General features: G+C 43.5%; 1 protein-coding gene across 1 annotated transcript in view; it reads right to left on the bottom strand.

The window, feature by feature from the left end:
• Positions 1 to 22,645, bottom strand: part of LOC132820352 (tripeptidyl-peptidase 2-like) — a 123,123-nt gene that overhangs the window by 34,645 nt on the left and 65,833 nt on the right. The window contains exons 13-20 of the mRNA XM_060832395.1: positions 21,774 to 21,945; positions 17,239 to 17,396; positions 14,797 to 14,873; positions 11,694 to 11,800; positions 10,447 to 10,601; positions 8,107 to 8,223; positions 3,645 to 3,745; positions 829 to 925 (exon numbers count right to left, since the gene is read on the bottom strand). Coding sequence (XP_060688378.1) covers positions 829 to 925; positions 3,645 to 3,745; positions 8,107 to 8,223; positions 10,447 to 10,601; positions 11,694 to 11,800; positions 14,797 to 14,873; positions 17,239 to 17,396; positions 21,774 to 21,945 — 984 coding nt within the window. The remainder of the gene's footprint in view (positions 1 to 828; positions 926 to 3,644; positions 3,746 to 8,106; positions 8,224 to 10,446; positions 10,602 to 11,693; positions 11,801 to 14,796; positions 14,874 to 17,238; positions 17,397 to 21,773; positions 21,946 to 22,645) is intronic.

The following is a 22,645-nucleotide window of genomic DNA, read 5'->3' as shown; positions in this document are numbered from 1 at the left end:
GGAAGGGTTTAGAGCGATATAGGCCATATGCTGGCAAACAAGACTAAATTAGTTTAGGATACCTGGTTGGCATGGACGAGTTGGATCAAAGGGTCTGTTGCCGTGCTGTATAGCTCTATAAGATGTGAGGGGTATTTCTTTTGACAAAGACAGTGATAGGTACCTGGATCACACTGCTAGGGGAGGTTGTAGATGCATATACAAAAACAACCTTTAAGAGGCATTTAGATAGACAACAAACAGGTTTTTAGTCATCTGCTCTCTGAAACATACTGCTTTAAAGTCGTAAAGAAAGACTGTCCTAGTTAATTATTAAATCCTTTCACAAAAGACCAACACCTGCATGTCACTCGTTTGAAAACCACATTCTCAAAAATATACAAATTAGACATCTTTTACCAATTATTTTAAACTTGTGCCCTATTATCCTCTGTCCCTTCAGAAGTGGGAACTTTTACCTGACCTATACGGTGTAATTTCCTTGAGTTTTTGAATACCTCTATCAAATTGCTTCTCCTAGCCTTCTTTGCCCCATGGAAAATGTGGAGAAAACTTTCCCAATCTATTTTCAAAACTAAAGCACTTCATCCCTGAAGCTATTTTCATGAATCTTTTCTGCTCTCTCTTTTTCTTTCCTGTTTTCAAAGGCAAAGGCCAAGTACAATAATTCACCAGGCTTGATACTGGTTCCATGGAAGCAAATTGGTGTAATGTAAGTTATTGACATAGTAGATTTCCCGTCCAGGAAAACACTGAATGCAATTGGAGATTATACATGGTAACTGATTAAATTAATTACCTCTCAGTAAGAATGCTGTAAGCAGTTACCTGATTAAAATTGTATGTTAAAACCAACTCATAAAGCTGTCTGTTGTTGGGCAGCACATCCCGAGAGCCTAAGGGTCTTGTTTTGGCATCCACAGGCCTGTTGAAAAATGCAATCTTTTTATTGTTGGCTTACAATTAAAAAAAAATTCAGACCTGGGACTAAAATAAAGACCTCTGTCTTTCTGCATCCTAAAAAATACAAACAGGTTTGTCTCTGCCATAAATCAAATCAACTACAGCTTGGAGTTCTGATTTAGAAAAAGAATGTATCATTTATCATAGGTAATAAACAAAATCCGATATTATAAATGTTGCACCATATTCCACGTACGGTATGGGTATCTGAGGAAATTAATTATATGGCCAGAACTACAGAGATGAAGAGACTTGCATTTCTGTAACATTTCTCACATCCTCATGATGCCCAAGAGTGCTTCAAGGACTGATGAAGCACTTTTGAAATGTCGGCAATCCTGCAGCCAATTTGGGGATTGCAAGTTTCCAGAAAGAACAATGAGGTAATGACCAGATAGGTAAAAACAATGACTGCAGATGCTGGAAACCAGATTCTGGATCATTGGTGCTGGAAGAGCACAGCAGTTCAGGCAGCAACCAAGGAGCAGCAAAATTGACGTTTTGGGCAAAAGCCCTTCATCAGGAATAAAGGCAGTGAGCCTGAAGCGTGGAGAGATAAGCTAGAGGAGGGTGGGGGTGGGGAGAAAGTAACATAGATTAGATTAGATTAGATTACTTACAGTGTGGAAACAGGCCCTTCGGCCCAACAAGTCCACACCGACCCGCTGAAGCGCAACCCACCCATACCCCTACATTTACCCCTTACCTAACACTACGGGCAATTTAGCATGGCCAATTCATCTGACCTGCACATCTTTGGACTATGGGAGGAAACCAGAGCACCCGGAGGAAACCCGTGCAGACATGGGGAGAACGTGCAAACTCCACACAGTCAGTCGCCTGAGTTGGGAATTGAACCCGGGTCTCAGGTGCTGTGAGGCAGCAGTGCTAACCACTGTGCCACCGTGCTGCCCATAGAGTACAATGGGTGAGTGGGGGAGGGGATGAAGGTGATAGGTCAGGGAGGAGAGGGTGGAGTGGATAGGTGGAAAAGAAGATACGCAGGTAGGACAAGTCCGGACAAGTCATGGGGACAGTGCTGAGCTGGAAGTTTGGAACTAGGGTGAGGTGGGGAAGGGGAAATGAGGAAACTGTTGAAGTCCACATTGATGTCCTGGGGTTGAAGTGTTCCGAGGCGGAAGATGAGGCGCTCTTCCTTCAGATGTCTGGTGGTGAGGGAGCGGCGGTGAAGGAGGCCCAGGACCTTCATGTCCTTGGCAGAGTGGGAGGGGGAGTTGAAATGTTGGGTCACAGGGCGGTGTGGTTGATTGGTGCGGGTGTCCCGGAGATGTTCCCTAAAGCGCTCTGCTAGGAGGTGTCCAGTCTCCCCAGTGTAGAGGAGGCCGCATCGGGAGCAACGGATACAATAAATAATATTGGTGGATGTGCAGGTAAAACTTTGATGGATGTGGAAGGTTCCTTTAGGGCCTTGGATGGAGGTGAGGGAGGTGGTGTGGGCACAGGTTTTGCAGTTCATGCGGTGGCAGGGGAAGGTGCCAGGATGGGAGGGTGGTTTGTAGGGGGGCATGGACCTGACCAGGTAGTCACGGAAGGCGGAAAGGGGTGGGGAGGGAAATATATCGCTGGTGGTGGGGTCTTTTTGGAGGTGGTGGAAATGTCGGCGGATGATTTGTCTTATGCGAAGGTAGTAGGTTGGAAGTGAGCACCAGGGGCGTTCTGTCCTTCTTACGGTTGGAGGGGTGGGGTCTGAGGGCAGAGGTGCGGGATGTGGACGAGATGCATTGGAGGGCATCTTTAACCACGTGGGAAGGGAAATTGTGGTCTCTAACGAAGGAGGCCATCTGGTGTGTTCTGTGGTGGAACTGGTCTTCCTGGGAGCAGATACGGCAGAGGCGAGGAAATGGGAATACGGGATGGCATTTTTGCAAGAGGTAGGGTGGGAAGAAGTGTAATCCAGGTAGCTGTGGGAGTCGGTGGATTTGTAAAAAATGTCAATGTCAAGTCGGTCGTCATTAATGGAGATGGAGAGGTCCAGGAAGGGGAGGGAGGTGTCAGAGATGGTCCAGGTAAATTTAAGATCAGGATGGAATGTGTTGGTGAAGTTGATGAATTGCTCAATCTCCTCGCGGGAGCACGAGGTGGCGCCAATGCAGTCATCAATGTAGTGGAGGAAGAGGTGGGGAGTGGTGCCGGTGTAATTACGGAAGATCGACTGTTCTACGTAACCAACAAAGAGACAGGCATAGCTGGGGCCCATACGTGTGCCCATGGCTACCCCTTTGGTCTGGAGGAAGTGGGATGACCAGATAAACTGTCTCACAAGTGATTCGGACAGAGTGCTAAATACTGGAGGTAATTCCCCTGCTTCTTTAAATAGTGCCATGAGTGCTTGACGGGAGCAAACAGATCTCAGTTTAACATTCATCTGAAAGGCAGCATTTGTGACAGTGCAACCCCTTCCTTAGTACTATGGAAGTGTCAGGCGAGATTGTGTGCTTTTCTGTCCCTAGTGGGACCTGAATCGATAACATTCTGACTCAAACATGAGCGTGTTAGTACTGAGACAGGGCTAAAAACACATCTGCATGAGGTAAAGCCTTCAGGTTGTTTCGCATCATACAACATGTTCTGTACTAACTAATTAAACTAACAATCTGTTAAAGGTCAAGGCACCAACCGGTATTTTCACACAAGCTACTTATTTCAAATAAAATGTTTACCGAAGAGTCTGGATCCAGTTTTTTAGGGTCATGACAGGTGAGAGCTCTTCATAATTCAGCGAAGCTGTGATATCAAATCGTGATATTCCTTCCGATGCATGCTACAAGGAAATAATTATAAATGTAGTTAACACTTCTGCCTGTTAACTTTACAACCTAATTACATCACACCGTTATGCTTCCTGCTGAATAGAAATCATTACTCACCACAGTTTCCAATTATTTTAAACTTCAATACCTCAGAGTACAAACCTGGTCCTTGCTCAATCTTTTACAAAATAAATTCATTAGCTTCGGGATGTCGACATCAAGGGCAAGGGTGGCATTTATTGATCATTCCTAGTTGTCCTGGCAATGTGCGAGAACTTACATTTTGGACAAAGTGGCTCTTTCTACAGCACCTGTGCAGGGTACCTTCAAGACTGTCCCGTGAGAACAGACTTCTCAAATCTCCTCTCTTTTTTTCATGGAACACCAGAGACTTTTCTTTTTAACCACCTTGAACTCTGAACTGTAATCCCTTTCTACTTAATCATCCTCCTTTATTCTGTCCTCTGCTGTTATTGTGGTGCCCTAGGATATCGGAGCAAAAAGGAAAACATTGGACAGAAAATCTTCTTTTTCTATTACACCTTTCATGGTGTCAGGATACGTCAGAGTTTTAGTGCTAGTGAAGTGTGGTCAATGGTGTAATGTAGGAGATATGGTAGCCACATTATGCCCAATACGCTCCCAAACCATAAAGCAAGTGTACTTTTACCATCAAATCTGTTTTAATGGTAATAACTGGAAGAACTGCATATGCTGGAAATCAGAAACAAAAACAGAAATTGCTGAAAAAGATCAACGGTTCTGACAGCATCTGTGGAGAGAAATCAGACTTAACATTTTGGGTCCAGGGATCCTTCTTCAGAACTGACTGAGGATGGGTCATTGGACCTGAAACGTTAACTCTGACCTCTGTGTTTTAGTGTTGTTGGTTGAGCGCTGAATTTTGACCAGATTACAAAGGATCACTTCTCTGAAATAATTACCATGGGGTATTTATGCATATTTGAATACAGAGTTTAATGATTTCAGAAAAACAGCACCTTTAACAGCATAGTAGTTCATTCATATTGGTGAAGTCTGTGAAGAGAAAGCAGAGTTAACTTCTTAAATCCAATGATCCTTCTTCAGAACAGGGATTCACCAGATTTGAAACATTAACACTGCATTCTCTCCATGGATGCTTCCAGACCTGCCGAGACTCCCCAACAATTTCTGTTTTTGTTTCAGATTTCCGGCATCTGTAGAATTTTATTTTACTTTGTTAATATTGTTTTGCTGACAGTGCAGGACTCTAACAGTAATGCCTTCTCACAGTGCAGCATTCTCTCAGTACTGAGTTCCTGATAGCTCAGCACTCTTACATTACTGCCCACACTCCAACAGTACAGACTCTTACAGTGCTGCCTCTCTGACAGTGCAGTGTTCTTTCAGTATTAACTCTAGAGATCACTCCCCTCTGACAACACAGCACCCCCTCAGTACTGCACCTTCACCATGCAGACTCCCACAGTACTCCTCTTCTGATGGAATTGCACTCCTTCAGTGCTACTCTTCCAATGATGCTGCACTCTCATTACCGTCTCTCTGATTGTGCAGAGTTCCCTTCTGTACTCAGATAGTGGGAGATATCCTTGGCCGAGACTCTGAAAACAATCTGGGCTGCAGTGGAGCATTCAACCTGGATTTTGTGCTTAAGACTGTGGTGAGCGATTGAATGAATAACCTTTGACCTCTGGTACAACCCAGTGAACACTGCACAGCTTTTCAGAGTCGTTTTGGTTGGAATCTGTTGCAAGTAGGGTTGCCAAGTCTCCAGGAATGCAATGTCAATCTCCTGGACAAGTGATTTATAGAAAAACAAAAATCATAGAGGAGTCAACAATAATTTAGTCATAAAGATACTGTAGATGGTTGCTTGACAGGACAAGGTGCTTGGAGGAAAAAGGTTGGGTGACAACACCTGAATCTCTTCAGATTTGGCAAATCTCACTACAAGGAAACACATTGAGTGGTTCAGGTGGCAGAGTTTGAGTCATTTATCAACAGTAACTGAGCCTGGAAATGTGATCCATCCTGAAGATTCTGCAACTCTTCATAACATACCCTGAGGGAGATTGTTCCAGTGAGGTTATCCATGGTGTCTCCGAGGGAAATGATACAAATGAACTGAAACACTATGTTCTCACCTCCACCAGCACAACGATCATTCAGTGCCTTATGAAGTTGACAGTTTTGATTTCACAGCACAACATACTCATGGGCACACTCAAGTTCACTTGACATCGTAAACAAACCTGCAGTTCATCATACATTGAAAGCCAAGTGTCCTACAAGCTTAAGGCTACTTTCCATAGCTGTCAGCCATCAGTTGCTTTCACAGAACACAGAACGATAAAGAGCAGAACAGGCCCTTCAGCCCTCGATGTTGCACTGAACCTGTGAAATGAATCTGATGCTCACCTCAGCTATACCGTTCCATTATTATCCATATGTATGTCCAATGCCCATTTAAATGCCCTTAATGTCAGTGAGTCCACTACTGTTGCAGGCAGGCCATTTCATGTCCCTACTGCTCTCCGAGGAAAGAAACTACACCTGATAGCTGTCCTAAATCTATCACCTCTCAATTTAAAGCTTCGACCCCTCGTGTTAGCCTTCACCATCCGAGGAAAAAGGCTCTCACTGTCCACCCTATCTAACCCTTTGATCATCTTATACGTCTCAATTAAGTCACCTCTCAACATTCTTCTCTCCAACAAAAACAGCCTCAGTTCCTTCAGTCTTTCCTCGTAAGACCTTCCTTCCACACGAGGCAACATCCCAGTAAATCTCCTGTGAACCCTCTCCAAAGCTTCCATATCCTTCCTATAATGCGGTGACCAGAACTGTATGCAATACTCCAGGTGCGGCTGCACCAGTGTCTTGTACAACTGAAGCATGACCTCATGGCTCTGAAACTCAACCCTTCTCCCAATATACACTGACACACCATATGCCTTCTTGACAACCCTATCAACCTGGGTGGCAACTTTCAGGGATTTATGCACCTGGACACCAAGATCTCTCTGTTCACCTACACTGCCAAGAATTGTACCATTAGCCCAGTACTCTGCATTCCTGTTACTCCCACCATAGTGAACTACCTCACACATTTCTGCTTTAAACTCCACATGCTACTTCTCAGCCCAGCTCTGCATTTTATCTATGTCCCTCTGTAACCCACAACATCCTTCGGCACTATCCACAACGCTGCCTCCCTTAGTGTCACTCGTAAATTTACTAACCCATCCTTCTACTTCCACATCCAGATTGTTTATAAGAATGACAAACAGCAGTGATCCCAAAACAGATCCTTGCGGCACACCATTTGCAACTGAGCACCAGGATGAACATTTCCCAACAATCACCACGCTCTGAGTTCTTTCAGTTCGCCAAATTCTGATCCAAACTGCTAAATCACCTTCAATCCTGAAACTCCATATTCTGTGCAATAGTGTGGAACCTTATCAAATGCCTTACTGAAATCCATACACACCACATCAACTGCTTTACCCTCATCCATCTATTATGTCACCTTCTCAAAAAACTCAGTAAGGTTAGTGAGGCATGACCTACTCTTCACAAAACCGTGTTGACTATCCTGAATCAAATTATTCCTTTATAGATGATTAAAATCCTCTCTCTCATAACCTTTTCCAACACCTTACCCACAACCGAAGTAAGGCTCACCAGCCTATAATTCCCAGAGCTGTCCCGACGCCCTTTCTTAATCAAGGAAACATAAGTGACATTCAACTTGGGGTCTGTACTTAACCACAAGATCTAATCAATGCATACGAATGTCACTTTCACAAGCACTGGCATTTAGTGCTTATTTCTCCACATGAAGGCTATTATCAGGTGAATGCCAGAATCAGGTATGATTAAAACTAACTGGTTTCTGTCTTGTTAGTCATGGCTCAGTGGAAGCACTGTCACTGCAACTCAGGCTGGAGCTTTAACACACTCCAAAATCCAAGCGGACACTCCAGCGCTTTACTGAGGGAATGCTACACTGTCAGAGGTGCCAGCTTTAGGATGGAATATTAAACCAGATTGATGTAAACAAATTGTAGGGTGCACTGTTTTTGAAGTTAGCAGAACTTTGTCCTCTGCCTAGGTCGATATTTTGCCATCTTTTGCATGAATTTCCATTAAGCAGTGTCTCTCTCAAACCGTTCCTCAACACAATCCAAATCAACTAGGCAAACGTGACGAAGGGCTTTTGCCCGAAATGTCAATTTTCCTGCTCCTCGGATGCTGCCTGACCTGCTGTGCTTTTCCAGCACCACTCTGATCTAAACAATCCAAATCAAGCACAATACTAATTACTAAAAATGTACATAAGCCGTGCAAAAAGGACAGTACTCACAATGTGTAATGTATCACTGTTACACTTCAGGCCGTGGAATGAAATGACGTAGTCGATGGTAGTGTGTCTCAGGCTAGACCACCATCGTGCAATGCAAATCTCAACGGTCTTCTCTTCCTACAAGAATTAAAAATTACAACAATACACCAAAGTCAGTGAACCTCACAAAGCTTTCACATGGTAGATTGTTCAACAATTAAATGCAAGATGCAAGAATGAGTCACAGGCTTCTAGTAAGTTTTCAAAGCATTGGGAGAATTTTTCAATGAAACTTTTACAACCCCAAGATGAGGAGATGCCGGTGTTGGACTGGGGTGGACAAAGTTAAAAATCACACAACACCAGGTTATAGTCCAACAGGTTTACGTGGAAGTACCAATAAAAGAAATTGAAAATCCTGAAATGAAAACCAGAAGAACTGTCAATGAAGAGAGAAGATAAAATCGCTGAATCCCTACAGCGTGGAAGCAGGTTATTTGGCCCATCCAGTTCATACCAACCCTCTGAAGAGCATCCCACCCAGACCTACCACCCCCTACCCTATCCCTGTAACCTTGCATTTCTCATGGCTAGCCCACTTAGCCTGCACATCCGTGAACACTACGGGCAATTTAGCATGGCTAATCCACCTGACTTGCAAATCTTTGGACTGTGGGAGGAAAGCGGAGCACCCAGAGGAAACCCACACAGAGATGGGCAGAAGGTGCAAACTCTACATAGACATTCGTCAGGTGAAATCTCACTTCACCTGACAAAAGAGCAGTGCTCCAAAAGCTCGTGATTATAACTTGGTGTCGTGTGATTTGTGACCCTGTATTTCTGACTTCTGAGTTCAGGTTATCAATCTCGTGAATCTCCCCTGCATCTTTTTTAGTGTCTCTGTGTCCCTTTTAGATATGGAGACTAGATCTGTGGACTATACTACAAGTGCGGCCTCAACAAGGTCCTATGAGTTTAAAATGACCTCTTTACTTTTCAAATCTATTGTTTTGATTTATTATCTACCCACACAGAAAAGAGCTTAGGGGCCCATCAAATCTGTGCTAACAATCTTCCCCCAAGAACTGTTTCCTGTAATTGCCACTTTTCCATTCACCTTTCAGAACTTAAAATATTCCTTTTAAAACAAATCTCTCAGGCCATTTAAAAATAATTTATGGACTCTGTTTCAAAACCAATTTGTTGCAAGGAACTGCATATTCTCACCATACTCTGTGTAAAGACTTCATTCTGCATGTACCTCCTCCTTGACACGTTTGTGACAATCTTAAATTGATCTTGTCCTTACTCTCTCACAGACCAGTGAAAGTAATTTATCATTACACACCACATTGCAACCATTTTAGAAAGCTTATGCAAGTTAAATAAATAAATCTAGAATATAAGTCAATCAATAAATCTAGAATATAAAGCTAATCTATGCTGACCATGTCTATCATCAATTATTGCAAAAAACCTATCTCGTTCATTGATGCCCCTTCCAAAAGGAAATCTCTCTTCATTACCTGGATACTACTTTAGACCCAGAGCATTTTTCAAAGAATTTCACAGAATCCCTACAGTGTGGAAACAGGCCACTTGGCCCAACAAGTCAATACTGACCCTCCAAACAGTAACCCACACAAACCCATTCCCTTACCGCTCTTTTACCCCTGCCAAATGCATCAAATCCAAACATCCTTGATAACTATGAGCAATTTAACACAGTCAATTCACCTAACCTGCACATCTTTGGATTGTAGGAGGAAATCGGAGCACTAAGAGGAAACCCACGCAGATATGGAGAGAATTTTCAAACTCTGCACAGACAGAGTCATTGGAATTGAACCTGGGTCCCTGGCACTGAGAAGCAGCAGTGCTAACCAATGAGCCACCATGCTGTCCATCAATGAAGGTGCCCAGCATTGCAGTTGATTCTTAACTCTCCTCTGAAATGATCTAGCAAGCCATTCAGTGCAAGGGCTGAACAGCCTAGCATGTTCAATGACTTGCATTCATGGCTTGAGGTTTGTTGCACATCTATGCAATGTTGTGCAGATGCCTTTATTATTTTCAAAGAATCCTGTAAGCTATGATCAGATGGCTGCAAGAGTGGTTCACGGATGCACAAAGCTGAAAGTTATACTCATTAATCAAGGCTCCTATAAATCCCAGGCTCCTGTTATTGCAGTGGCAATTCCTGAGAATATTGCTGCCTTCCTTTCTCTCTCACACACATGATAGTCTACGTGGTGTGTATATATTTCTGGCTACCTTTAATTCTTCCCAGTACAACGATGTATGCTTCTGCCTTGATCCAAAAACATGACCTATGGTCATCACTGATGTCGATGTACTTACAAAGACTGGAAAAGCATCAGCTGCAGAGGCCTTTTCTGCCAAGTACAGGTGACGGTAGAACTCATGTACCCGAAAAGCCATCTGTTTCTGCAGCTGGATAGCATGCACGACAAACTCAGAGGTCGTATCTTCCGATTTTGAAGTCAGACTTATTTCTGAAATTAACAAAGACCTCAGTGAGGGGGGACGAGTTAACATAACACAGGGTTAATCCTGCAAGAGAAAAACTGCCCAGTGTTGCGAAAAGGTCCTGCTACTTTCACCATCAAATGGAGTACAGCTTCACATTCTTTCACAGAGAGTTACTAACTGGAAGATCAGTTGAAAATATTTACACATGCCACTATAATTATGACAGGTGTAGCTTGCAAATACTGACACACTCCCAGGGACCCTGTGTAAATACTGACACACTCCCAGGGACCCTGTGTACATAATAGCACACTCCCAGGGACCCTGTGTTATAGACTGACACACTCACGGGGCCCCATGTAAATATGGGCACATTATCATGGACCCTGTATAAATACTGAAACACCCCCAGGTATTCCATAGGAATACTGACAGTTTCAGCAAGAGGGATGGAGAGGCAGTGGGCTTTTAATTAGTAAGTTCCACAACTTTGCTTTATTAATTTTGGAGCACTGAAATCTCTTCCCTTTCCAAGTATGTATTCAAATCTCTGCAAGTTATTATTGACCCTGCTCCCACCATCCTTTTGGGATCTACATTCTAGTTCACAATAACTGGAATGAATGGATTGCTTGCCTAATCACCACAGAGAACTTATTTATAAGTGAACATTTTAAAGCTTGCTGAAACATATAGGAATAGCCAAAAAAAATTAACAATCACTAAGTAATTCACAAGAAAAATGCAAATTCACACTTTACAAAGCAAAGTGCATCTCAATTTCAGCTGCCTCAAATTAAGCATTTTTTTTCCCTCACTGCCCTTCTGCCTTATATCTGTAACAATACCAAGCATTTACATCAACCTAATTGATAACACTGTGAGAGTGCCTTCACCACATAGACGACTGAAGTTCAAGATGGCAGCCCTCATCATCATCTTGTCTAGTACAAGATTGCAATGGGCAATACATATTGACATTTCACAACGATACATTTCAGAGACAATTTGCAAAGGTGTTCTTAATCTGATTGTTGTATCAGTTTTCTGTATCTTTTCAAATTCAGTTCATTATCAACAAAACCTCTTTGGCTTCCCAGGAAGGTGACACCTACCTGCCCAGGTAGCTCCTTGGGGCACTTCAATGAAATGTCTTCTGATCTCTCCAGGCTTGAAATGCACATTTTTTTGCACAAGTTTGTATTCAGAAGTTGCATTTACACTATATCACAGATGCAAGAAAGACAATTAGAACAAATTTAATTATCTGCAATTGCAATTAAGTGACACAATTTCCTTTCTTAGAGAATTCGATATTTGTGCTCCACCCGCTCCCAACTACAGCACAGGAAAAAGTGGGGACTGCAGATGCTGTAGATCAGAGTCAAAAAGTGTGACGCTGGAAAAGCACAGCCGGTCAGGCAGCATTCGAGGGGCAGGAGAGTCTAAGTTTCAAGCATCAGCTCTTCTTCTTTCCTGTTGAAGAGCATATGCTCGAAATGTCAACTCTCCTGGCCCTCGGACGCTACCTGACTGGCTACGTTTTTCCAGTGTCACACTTTCCAACTATAGCATAGTGTATTAATTAATATTAACTATGATAGTTTGACAAAGTAAAAGCTCAAGTTTCTACAGATCAGGTGATCATATGCCTTCCAAAATACAATCATTTAGGATATAATACAAGATAAATTTGAGACAAGGTGCGGTGAGTGGAGCATGATTTTGAATGTACGGTTCCAAAAGCTCTCCGCCACTGGGAATTTTCTTCGTCTCACATCTGGTTACATTGCAGACTAACTGATAGAGATTGATTGCTGTGATTAGTCAACAACCCTATTATAATCATGATTGTATGACTGCCAGTATTAGTTGTGGTCTTTTTTGCTTATTCAGCAAATTCCCACGTCCCAGTTTGGATCCATTGTTAGTCACTTCTGGGACACTTGCAGCTCTTTTTCTCTTTGATCACAAACTCAGACTATTAGAAATATTTCAAAACTAGTTCTCACTGTGCGCTAAGTTCAGGAACATATTCTAAACCAATGCAATTGTTTATAACAGTAATTGAGTGACTGGACTCAACAGTTATTGCTAGTCTTTCCATCACAGGACTCTTCTCAAGGGGACTTTTCAGCTTATGATTGCACAGATCCATCGTCTGGAACATAGCTCTAAAACTGGCAAGGAACTGTGCAAGGAAATGAAAGAACTTTAAGGGGCTATAAAAGGATATGGTTAAAGTATTAAACGAGGACAGGGCATCTGTCACCACAAAGGAAGGTGACAAAGTGCAACACTAAAAGAAAAAGGGAAAGTTATGAACAAATTAATAGGTAGAGAAGCTAAAAGTCTTAATATCTTTGCAAGTTATTTGATCTGAATGAGATGAATTCTTGCTCTCCAAAACTATGCTGGACACATTTCAATTGTCAATGAAAAGAGAAACAGTATCAGAGGACTGGGGAGTTACTAATGTTACACCATAACTGAGAAAGGAAAGGGGCAAATCAGGGAAGACCTTGGAAAACATTATCAGGGACAAGGTGAGCTGTCCTTTGAAAGGGCTGGGTAAAGCAAGGTAGTCAGCATGGAATAGTTAAAATCAAACTGTCTAACACGATCGACTTCTTTGCTGAGTTAAAACAGCAGGATGTTCAAAGAGAAGTAAACTACAACAAAGAACTGCAGATCTGAAAGATAAACCAAAATTGTTGGAGAAAGTCAGCAAGTCTGGCAGGTCACTGAACTTGAAACTTTAATTCTGCTTTCACCGCACAGATGCTGCTAGATCTGCTGAGTTCCTCCAGCAATTTCTGTTTTTGTTCTCTGATTTCCTGGGAGGTGGCTGCAGAATGGGAGCACTGTAATGGACAATGTTATTCTAGCTGCTTGGCCATGGAACAGGGTTAACTGTGACTCTATTCGATGAAATGAGGGGATGTCTACAAAAGGAAGCAAAACCCTGGTAATTCCTGCAATGCCTTTCTGCACAGTGCCCGAAATACCAACTGAGAATCTTATAGGTATTCTTAGTTTTCTAACAATCTCACTCACTCAGTAATAATTACTTAAAATGCTGGTGACTCCACGTGCTTCAGCAGACAGAATTTAACAAGATGTTTACTCAGAGAGCAGTAAGGGTATGGAATGCTTTGCCTGCATCGGTAGTAGATTCGCCAAGTTTAAGTGCATTTAAGTCGTCATTGGACAGGCAAATGGACGTACATGGAATAGTGCAGGTGGGATGGGCTTCAGATTATGACAGGGCAGCGCAACACCGAGGGCCGAAGGGCCTGTACTGCGCTGTTATGTTCTATGTTTCCATTTCCTATCTGATTATTTGACAGAACTAAATTCTGTGCATTTACAACATTTTAATGTTACTATTGCTCTTAAAGGAAGAGGCCACTCAGCCCCACAAGCCACTTCTACCATTCAATTAGATCATGGCCGATCTGCATCTTAACCTAATCTAGAGGTTCCAAAGAAGAGGCATATTGGACCTAAAATGGTAACTCTGCTTCTCCCCTCACAGATGCTGTTCAACTGCTCAGTTTCTCCACCATTTTAAAAATTTTACTATAGATCTATATATATTTGTGGGCGACACGGTGGCACAGTGGTTAGCACTGCTGCCTCACAGCGCCTGAGACCCGGGTTCAATTCCTGACTCAGGCGACTGACTGTGTGGAGTTTGCACATTCTCCCCGTGTCTGCGTGGGTTTCCTCCGGGTGCTCCGGTTTCCTCCCACAGTCCAAAGATGTGCGGGTCAGGTGAATTGGCCATGCTAAATTGCCCGTAGTGTTAGGTAAGGGGTAAATGTAAGGGTATGGGTGGGTTTCGCTTCGGCGGGTCGGTGTGGACTTGTTGGGCCGAAGGGCCTGTTTCCACACTGTAAGTCTAATCTAATCTAAAAATCTCCAAAATCATCTTTGTTTTGCTTTAACTGAATCCATGTTGGTCTTGTGACCTCCCTACACCCTTGCAAAAAAAACCTGTCAATCTCAGTTTTGAACCGCGATCCCCAGGCTCAACTATGTCTTGGGGGGGAAACAAAGTTCCACATTTTCGTTACCCTGTGCAAGAGAATGTTCGACATGACATCACTGCTGAATTACAGTGAGAAACACAGCAAAGGGAAAAAGATGCTGCCCATGATTTCTTTTAAGATTAACAATAAGGGTGGTGGAAGCAGAAAACCAGTTTTCACAAACCTTGAAGGAATGATGACTGTGACTGGAATTCGAAACAATGGACCAGCATCAGGGGCTGTGGTATCATAACCAATGACCTGCAGCAAGGAACAGAAAAAGTTAATAATGCTTTAAAAAAATACAGTGCTCCCTCCACACATTACTGACCAATTTATCTTGTGCCAGAGCGGAGTGACTGTCCCTCTGAACTACAGTATATATAGGGCCACATTCCACCAATCACATTTCTAGAGGATACTCTTTAGGTACTTCATAGGTACCTCTTGAGGTACTCATACTATAGATCGCACCTTGACTCAGTGTGCAGCACTTACTACTTTGCAAAGATGGTATTTGATAACTCTGGATTGGATTTCCAGCAAACTACACCATTGAAGCATGACAGGTTTCAAAGTGTGTATTTTTCACTCAGACATGAACTGAAAAGGAAAACCAACCAAGAAAACTAATCTTCTCAGTGTACGGTAAAACGGAGACTGGGCTACTTGGGCGTATTGAGACTGGTTGAAAAACATAAAGAGAACTCACAGCCATTAAGGGACCGTAATCCCAATAGGGCAGTACAGGCTGACTGAAGATGACAGAAGCTGAGAACACACAAGCCCAGCTTTGTCCATACCCATTTCAGTTAAAGGTAACTTTGGTGGATCTATGCCACCCAGTCTGTTATTAGCAAAGTTGATTTGGGTGAACAGTACATCCATGGAACTCAGGCTGGTTGGCAATCAGACAAAGTTGTAGAAGAGAAGTTGAAATTCTTTGTGAGGAAGACTGAGCTTTGTAAGGAAGACTGAGCTTTGTAAGGCTTTCTGGTTGAGATTGATGACATATGCACGAAATGGACTGCCAAGCCAGCTTATAAGACATGTCTTGGTTGCATTTGCCACTTAATCAGTAATTTATAATCAATGGGTCCTCCAAGACTCTATGACTATTTGCCTGTATGTTCATATTTAACTTGGGTAGATTCTGGATTTTAACTGATAGGCATGAACGCTGGATAGTATTCCATTGACTCCTGTAGAGTAAAACTGTCTTTTCCTCGAAACAGTTGTGGCTTTGTTCTTACATAAATAATGGGATTTGTGGTTTGTCCTTTTATCACTGGTCTTGAACGATGTCATAACAATGACTTTCCACTCGATTTCTCAGCCTGATCCTTTACTGATTGCACAGACTAAATCAGTAAAGCTCCACGTTTGGTCTCACAATCAGAAATTGTCAAATATGAAGTCACAATCTCAAGTATTTAATGAATGTCAGCTATATCTCAGTCATTAATGCTCTCACTTTGACTTACAAGGTCATAGGTTCACATCCTATCCCACAGACATGAACACCAGACACTCCAGGAGCTAATTGCTGATCCCCTTTCTCACAGAGATGCATCTAAGGGTGCAGGCAGGCCATGTAAATGTACCTGAAGATGCTGAGTAGAGCTCTCAATGCCTCCTTCAATTAAGGGTGTGTGGGGGGTGTCAATCTGGCATCTTACCTGGAGGGTTGATGGTGTGTGGAGATGGATCAGGAACCTGAGCTCAAGGAGATCCATATCACATCCTATTCCCCCCCCCCCCCCCATATAACCCATCCAGTCCACCTCCACCCCATTAACTGGCTCCAGTATATTCACCACACCTGCCTGATTCCTGAAGCCTGCCTCACTGGCTGCTGCATCTGACCTCCTGTTGTTTCAGTCTGGTCACCACTTACTAGAACTGAAGCAGGCCACCGGATTAGTTGGCAGCTCTTTGAGTTTGTTTCTTCACCTTCAAAGGGTAAGGAGCCCCAACTGCAGGCATGTATCTGGCTGGCAGAGTCAATTCTGTTGGGTCCTCATAACAGCCATGGAAAACAGCTGTGCAGGGGTTGCCACTGTTTTGCAGCTGGTGCTTTGTGGGTATCCTTGCAACCTTTAAACGTACCACTTTAAATGCAGTACTGACTGATCATTGTACTGACAGATGTGTCAACTTTTAGGTGAAATGTTAAACCATTCCTCATCTGCCTAAATGGGCAAAAAAAGATTCCATCACTTAGAACAGAAGTGAGGTAGTTTCACCTGCATTCTTGTCAATATTTATTCGGTAACAAACATAACCAAAGCAGATGATTGGACAATTACAACCATATGCTAGGGGGGAAAGTGAGGTCTGCAGATGCTGGAGATCAGAGCTGAAAGTGTGTTGCTGGAAAAGCGCAGCAGGTCAGGCAGCATCCAAGGAACAGGAAATTCGACGAATTCCTGATGAAGGGCTTATGCCCGAAACGCGAATTTCCTGTTCCTGGGATGCTGCCTGACTTGCTGCGCTTTTCCAGCAACACACAACCATATGCTAACCAAGAACAGAACACCAAGTGAAACAAAAACCACAAAACATTGTGCCATCGAGCACAAAGGTGTCAAGTGATCACACGTCAAGGAAATGACATCCAACTGACCTCAGTGAAGTGTGGCCCTTCCTTGAGTCCTCGAGGATCCACCCTGACAGTCACCTGGCGGGATTGGTTCATCAGCTCCAGATGGGAGGGGATATGCACCCACGATGCATTGCAAGTCAAAGCTAGATGTATCTGTAGAGCTATCTTCTCATTGTGTTCTGTGCATATGAAATAAAACAAGGATACCTGAACCTCAGTGTCAAATAGCTGCCTCAAGCCTGGATTTAAGACCAAAGATCGAGGCGAATGTTCCAGTATAGTGCTGAGGCTGTGTTGTTGTTGTTAGATGTGCCATCCTTCATGTGGGATTTTAAACTGTGGCCCTGTCAGGCCTTTAGGCTGGACATGAAAGATTCTACCATTTAAAGGAAGATTAGCAGAGGTCTTTGCAAATGTTCTGGCCAACATTTATCTTACAACTAATTTGATAAAAATTACTAAATTAAAACAAAGAACTGCAGATGCTGAAGTTCCGAAACAGAAACAGAAATTGCTGACAAGACTCAGCAACTCCAACAGTATGTGCTGAGACAGAAACAGAGTTAATGTTTCAAGTCCAGTGACTCATCATCAGAACTAATAACAGCGAGGAAAAACTTGTACTTAAGCTGAAGACAAGGCTGGGGCGGGGGGGGCGTGGGGAAGGGGAGGGTAATGGATAAGTTGAGTTGGAGCCCAGAGAGAGAGATATGGAAAGGTGAATAAATGACGGCATAATGAATGGCACACACTACTTATTCTCTGCTATCCTCAGCTCTCATTATCACTTATTCAGCTTCTCTTCTGTCCTACCCAATAACCCATAATAACTGTCATCTGTAGTTCTTTGATTTTTGTTTGTTCAGTGTTTCACTCACTGCCATATCTCTTTCAGGTATGTCCACCTTGAAGACATTCTGCTCCTCTCCCTGACAGGATTTCCATTCTAACCATTTTTCTTGTTCACCAACATTACTTTTGTTGTCACTCCTGGTGTTTGACAAGTTATTTGCCAAAGCCTGCTTCCACTGTCACATCATGTTCCTCAGTGAGTGCCTCTGACTCAGACGCACTCCACGTGGATTCTGACTGGAGTTTCATCCTTTGTGTTTTGAATCCACCCAGGATCGTAGGTATCTCTGTGATGTACAATACTCCTCAGGCAGCTGCTCTCGCCACATCCTGAGATCCACACTCAATGCTATGCGTCATCATACACACACTCTCTTCCCACCTCACACTGGCTCAGAGCTGCCCTGCTCTCCCCTGCCCCCCCCCCAACCCCCCCAGATCCACTTCATCCTCTGCCTTATTCAATGTGCTAACAAGAAACCTTTTCAAAGTTTGTGAGAAGATTTGTAGCTCGGGTGCTCGTTGTTGTGGTTCTGTTCGCCGAGCTGGGAGTTTTTGTTGCAAACGTTTTGTCCCCTTTCTAGGTGACATCCTCAGTGCTTGGGAGCCTCCTGTGAAGCGCTTCTGTGCTGATTCCTCCGGCATTTATAGTGGTTTGAATCTGCCGCTTCCGGTTGTCAGTTGCTGTCTGCTGCAGTGGCCGGTATATAGGGTCTAGGTCGATGTGTCTGTTGATAGAATTTGTGGATGAGTGCCATACCTCTAGGAATTCCCTGGCTTTCTGTTTGGCCTGCCTTATAATAGTGGTGTTGTCCCAATCGAATTTGTGTTGTTTGTCATCTGAGTGTATGGCTACTAGGCATCAACAGATGCCTTAAGGAAAGACAACGAAATGAGGACATGCCACAACCCAAAGGACTGGCCACACTCCCATACAACAGGAGCATTTCTGAACTGACAGCCAGCTGCTGCGACCACTAGGACTCATAGTACACAAACCAACAGCCACTCTCAGACAACAACTCACCAGGACGAAGGACCCGATACCCAGCATGAGCAAAACCAATGTAGTGTATAAAATCCCATGCAAGGACTGCACAAAACACTACACAGGACAAACAGGAAGACAGCTAACAACTCGCATCCATGAACACTAACCAGCCACGAAACGACACGACCAGCTATCCCTAGTAGCCATACACTCAGATAATAAACAACACAAATTCGATTGGGACAACACCACTATTATAGGGCAGGCCAAACAGAGAACAGCCAGGGAGTTCCTAGAGGCATGGCACTCATCCACAAATTCTATCAACAGACACATCGACTTAGACCCTATATACCGACCACTGCAGCGGACAGCAACTGACAACCGGAAGCAGCAGATTCAAACCAGTATAAATGCCGGAGGAATCAGCACAGAAGCGCTTCACAGGAGGCTCCCAAGCACTGAAGATGTCACCTAGAAAGGGGACGAAATGTTTGCAACAAAAACTTCCAGCTCGGCGAACAGAACCACAACAAGAAACCTTTTCTTTTCCTTTAAGGCATTGAAGAGCATAAAATGCAACTACTTAAGAGATAACCTAGCCCTCTGGAACATTCATTCCCCTGCCCTTTCCCTCTGACTCCATCGCCTCTCCTAACCCCATCTCCTGTCATGTATTTACTATCCCTTCTGACCTTCCACTCTTTGCTGCTGAGCATTCTGTACTGAGCAAAGGTTTTATCCCCCTGCATCCCCACAAAATGACACTGCACTCTTCTTCTGTTAGGTTTGCTTCCCTGCCCATTTCTTTGCTCGAGTCCTCTCCCTGTCCCACAGACTCCTTTACCTACCTTCAACACTTTCCCTCCACTTAGACCCCTCCTTCGGGTCTTTTACCTACACTCGAAATATTCATCAAGAACTCCAAGCATGATAGAACAGCATCAGGTCACTAAAGGCTTTGCATTAAATGAGATATTATCTCTTCCATATCTTAACGTCTTTAGTTCTAAGCAGCAGAATTCGGCCATTTGGCCCATGGATTCTGGTGTGCCATTCAATCATGGCTGATATGTTTCTCAACCCCATTCTCCTGCCTTCTCCCCATAACCCCCATCCCCTTACCAATTAAGAATCTACCTATCTCTGTCTTAAATATATTCAATGACTTGGTCACCATAGCTCTTGTGGCGAATGAGTTCCACAGGTTAACTATTCTCTGACTAAAGAAATTCTGCCTCATCTCCGTTCTAAAGGGTTGCTCCTTTACTCTGAGGCCATGCCACCAAATCTTTGTATCTCCTACTGGTGGAAACATCATCTTTGTGTCCATTCCATCCAGGCCTCTCATCCTTCTAAACTCCATTAAATACAGATCCAGAATCCTCAACCACTCCTCATGTAACAGGCCTTTCATCCTTGGGATAATATTTGCAAACGTCCTCTGGACCCGTTCCAATTCCAACACATCCTTCCTTAGATATGGGGCCCAAAACTACTCCCAATACTCCAAATGCGGTCTGACCAGAGAGTTATACAGACTCAGTGGTACACCTTTGTTAGCATTCCAGCCCTCTTGAAATAAATGCTAACATTGCATTTGCCATCCTAACTGGCAAATGAACCTGCATGTTAACCTGAAGAGAATCCTAATTTAGGACTCCCAAGTCCCTTTGTGCTTCAGATTTCTGAAGCCATTTCCCACTTAGAAAATTAATCCAAGCCTCTATTCTTCCAATAAACATGCATAAGCTCACACTTTCCCACATTGTATTCCATCTGCCACTTCTTTGCCCACTCTCCTAACCTGTCCAAGTCCTCCTGCAGCCACCCGCTTCCTTGACATGACCTGCCCCTCCACCTATCTTTGTGTCATCTGTAAACTTAGCAGCAATACTCTCAATTCTGAAGTGAAATGACTAGTTTGCTTGAACAATCAGGTGCCTGTTCAAAAATAATTGAATAATCTCCTAATTGTTGTGTTCAATACTTGAAATTCAATAACTCTTCTCCCAGGTAGAAACTGCAACCACTGTGCATTTCTAATGCTTTGCTTCTTGCTGGTGTATTCTTTGGAAGTCTATCACCTACAGTTGTGTAAAAAAAAATGAACCCTCTGGTTGCACGGTCTCAGGTTTGGGACTGGATGGAGGGCATACTCCCTTATTGTGCTCTGCCTGCTCAGTGGTTGGGCCAGACGTCCGTGGCATAGAGGCAGCCTCAGCCTGTGAACTGATGTGGGAAGGGGGAGACATTCAAGTCCAGCTGAAGCCCCAGAGGTGAAGGTGGAGGGGTTCACATCACAGAGGTCAGAGCACAAGATTAGGCTGGAGGGGTACAGTCATGTCATGGGTTAGAAGTAGACAGGTCGATAAAGTGTTCAAGGAGGTTTTTGACTACAGGAGTGAAAAGGACAACTGCACACTTGCTAATTGGAAATAATGAATATTTGGCACTAAATGTAAAGTATAAGTTTAAGATGAAACATCTCTGCACTTATTAACGGCCTCATCAGATTTCTGACATGCCCCAGGGCACTGCACAGACAATGGTTCGTTGCTATCTTTGGCATAATTTCCTATCCCTTTAAATGGGCCTTCCTGTTAATGTGTCATGGGAAAGAACTCGAATCAAACAGCCACCAGTCCATTAAAACCCCTCAAACCACAGATTGGAAACTCTCACACGCTTCTTGCATTAATGTTTTCCATACCTGCATTTTCCGGAAACACCGGTTCCACAGAAATAGAGAAGTCGATTGGCACTGACAGGTATGCTGGGTCCCTGAGGTAGATTCCACGAAGGTGCAACATTTTGATGCTGAAACCCAATTGGTGACATTTTACTGAGGCATTTTGGCTGAGGTAGTCATAGGCCTTTTCGATCTGCTCGGGAAAAATAACACACACTGTTACGATGGAAACCCAGTCACTAGGAAACCCCAGTCACTGTGCTGGGTAGCAGTTCTCACATCACTGGCTAACTAGTACTGTGCCTGACCTGAAACTAGTCAACTGATAATTGTACTGAAGACTTACTGGCACTGGAGGCAGTTTAGAAAAGGTTCACTAGGCTGATCCTGGGTATGGAAAGGCTGCCTTGTGAGGAAAGCTAAGTAGATTATGCTTGTACTCATGGGAGCTTAGAAGAATAAGGGGCAATCTTATTGAAAGATACAAGATTCTTCAAGAATCTGACTAGGTAGATGCAGAAAGGTTGTTTTCCTTTGTGGGGGAATCCAGGACCATGGCAGACAATTTCAGAATAAGGGATCACTCATTTAGGAAAGAGACGAGGAGGCATTTCTCCTCTTGGAATGTAGTGAAACTATGGAATTCTTTACTGCAGAGAGCTGAGACTATTAAAGGCTGAGACAGACAGAGTTTTCATCAGTAAGAGAAATGGAAAAAAAGTGGAGTTGAGAATTATCAGATCAACCATAATCTCATTGAATGGCAGGCCAGATTCTAAAGGCTGAATGGCCTACTTCTGTTCCTATGTTTCATGGTTTTACATACACGGCACATATTTTCCTTCATCATTACCATTGAATACTGCCCTGACCAGACAGCTCTGACCAGATGG

This window comes from Hemiscyllium ocellatum, chromosome 11, assembly GCF_020745735.1.
Source record: "Hemiscyllium ocellatum isolate sHemOce1 chromosome 11, sHemOce1.pat.X.cur, whole genome shotgun sequence".
Classification (NCBI taxonomy): Eukaryota; Metazoa; Chordata; class Chondrichthyes; order Orectolobiformes; family Hemiscylliidae; genus Hemiscyllium; species Hemiscyllium ocellatum.
The sequence above is the reverse complement of the archived record's forward strand: the minus strand, read 5'-3'. Positions and strand labels throughout refer to the sequence as shown.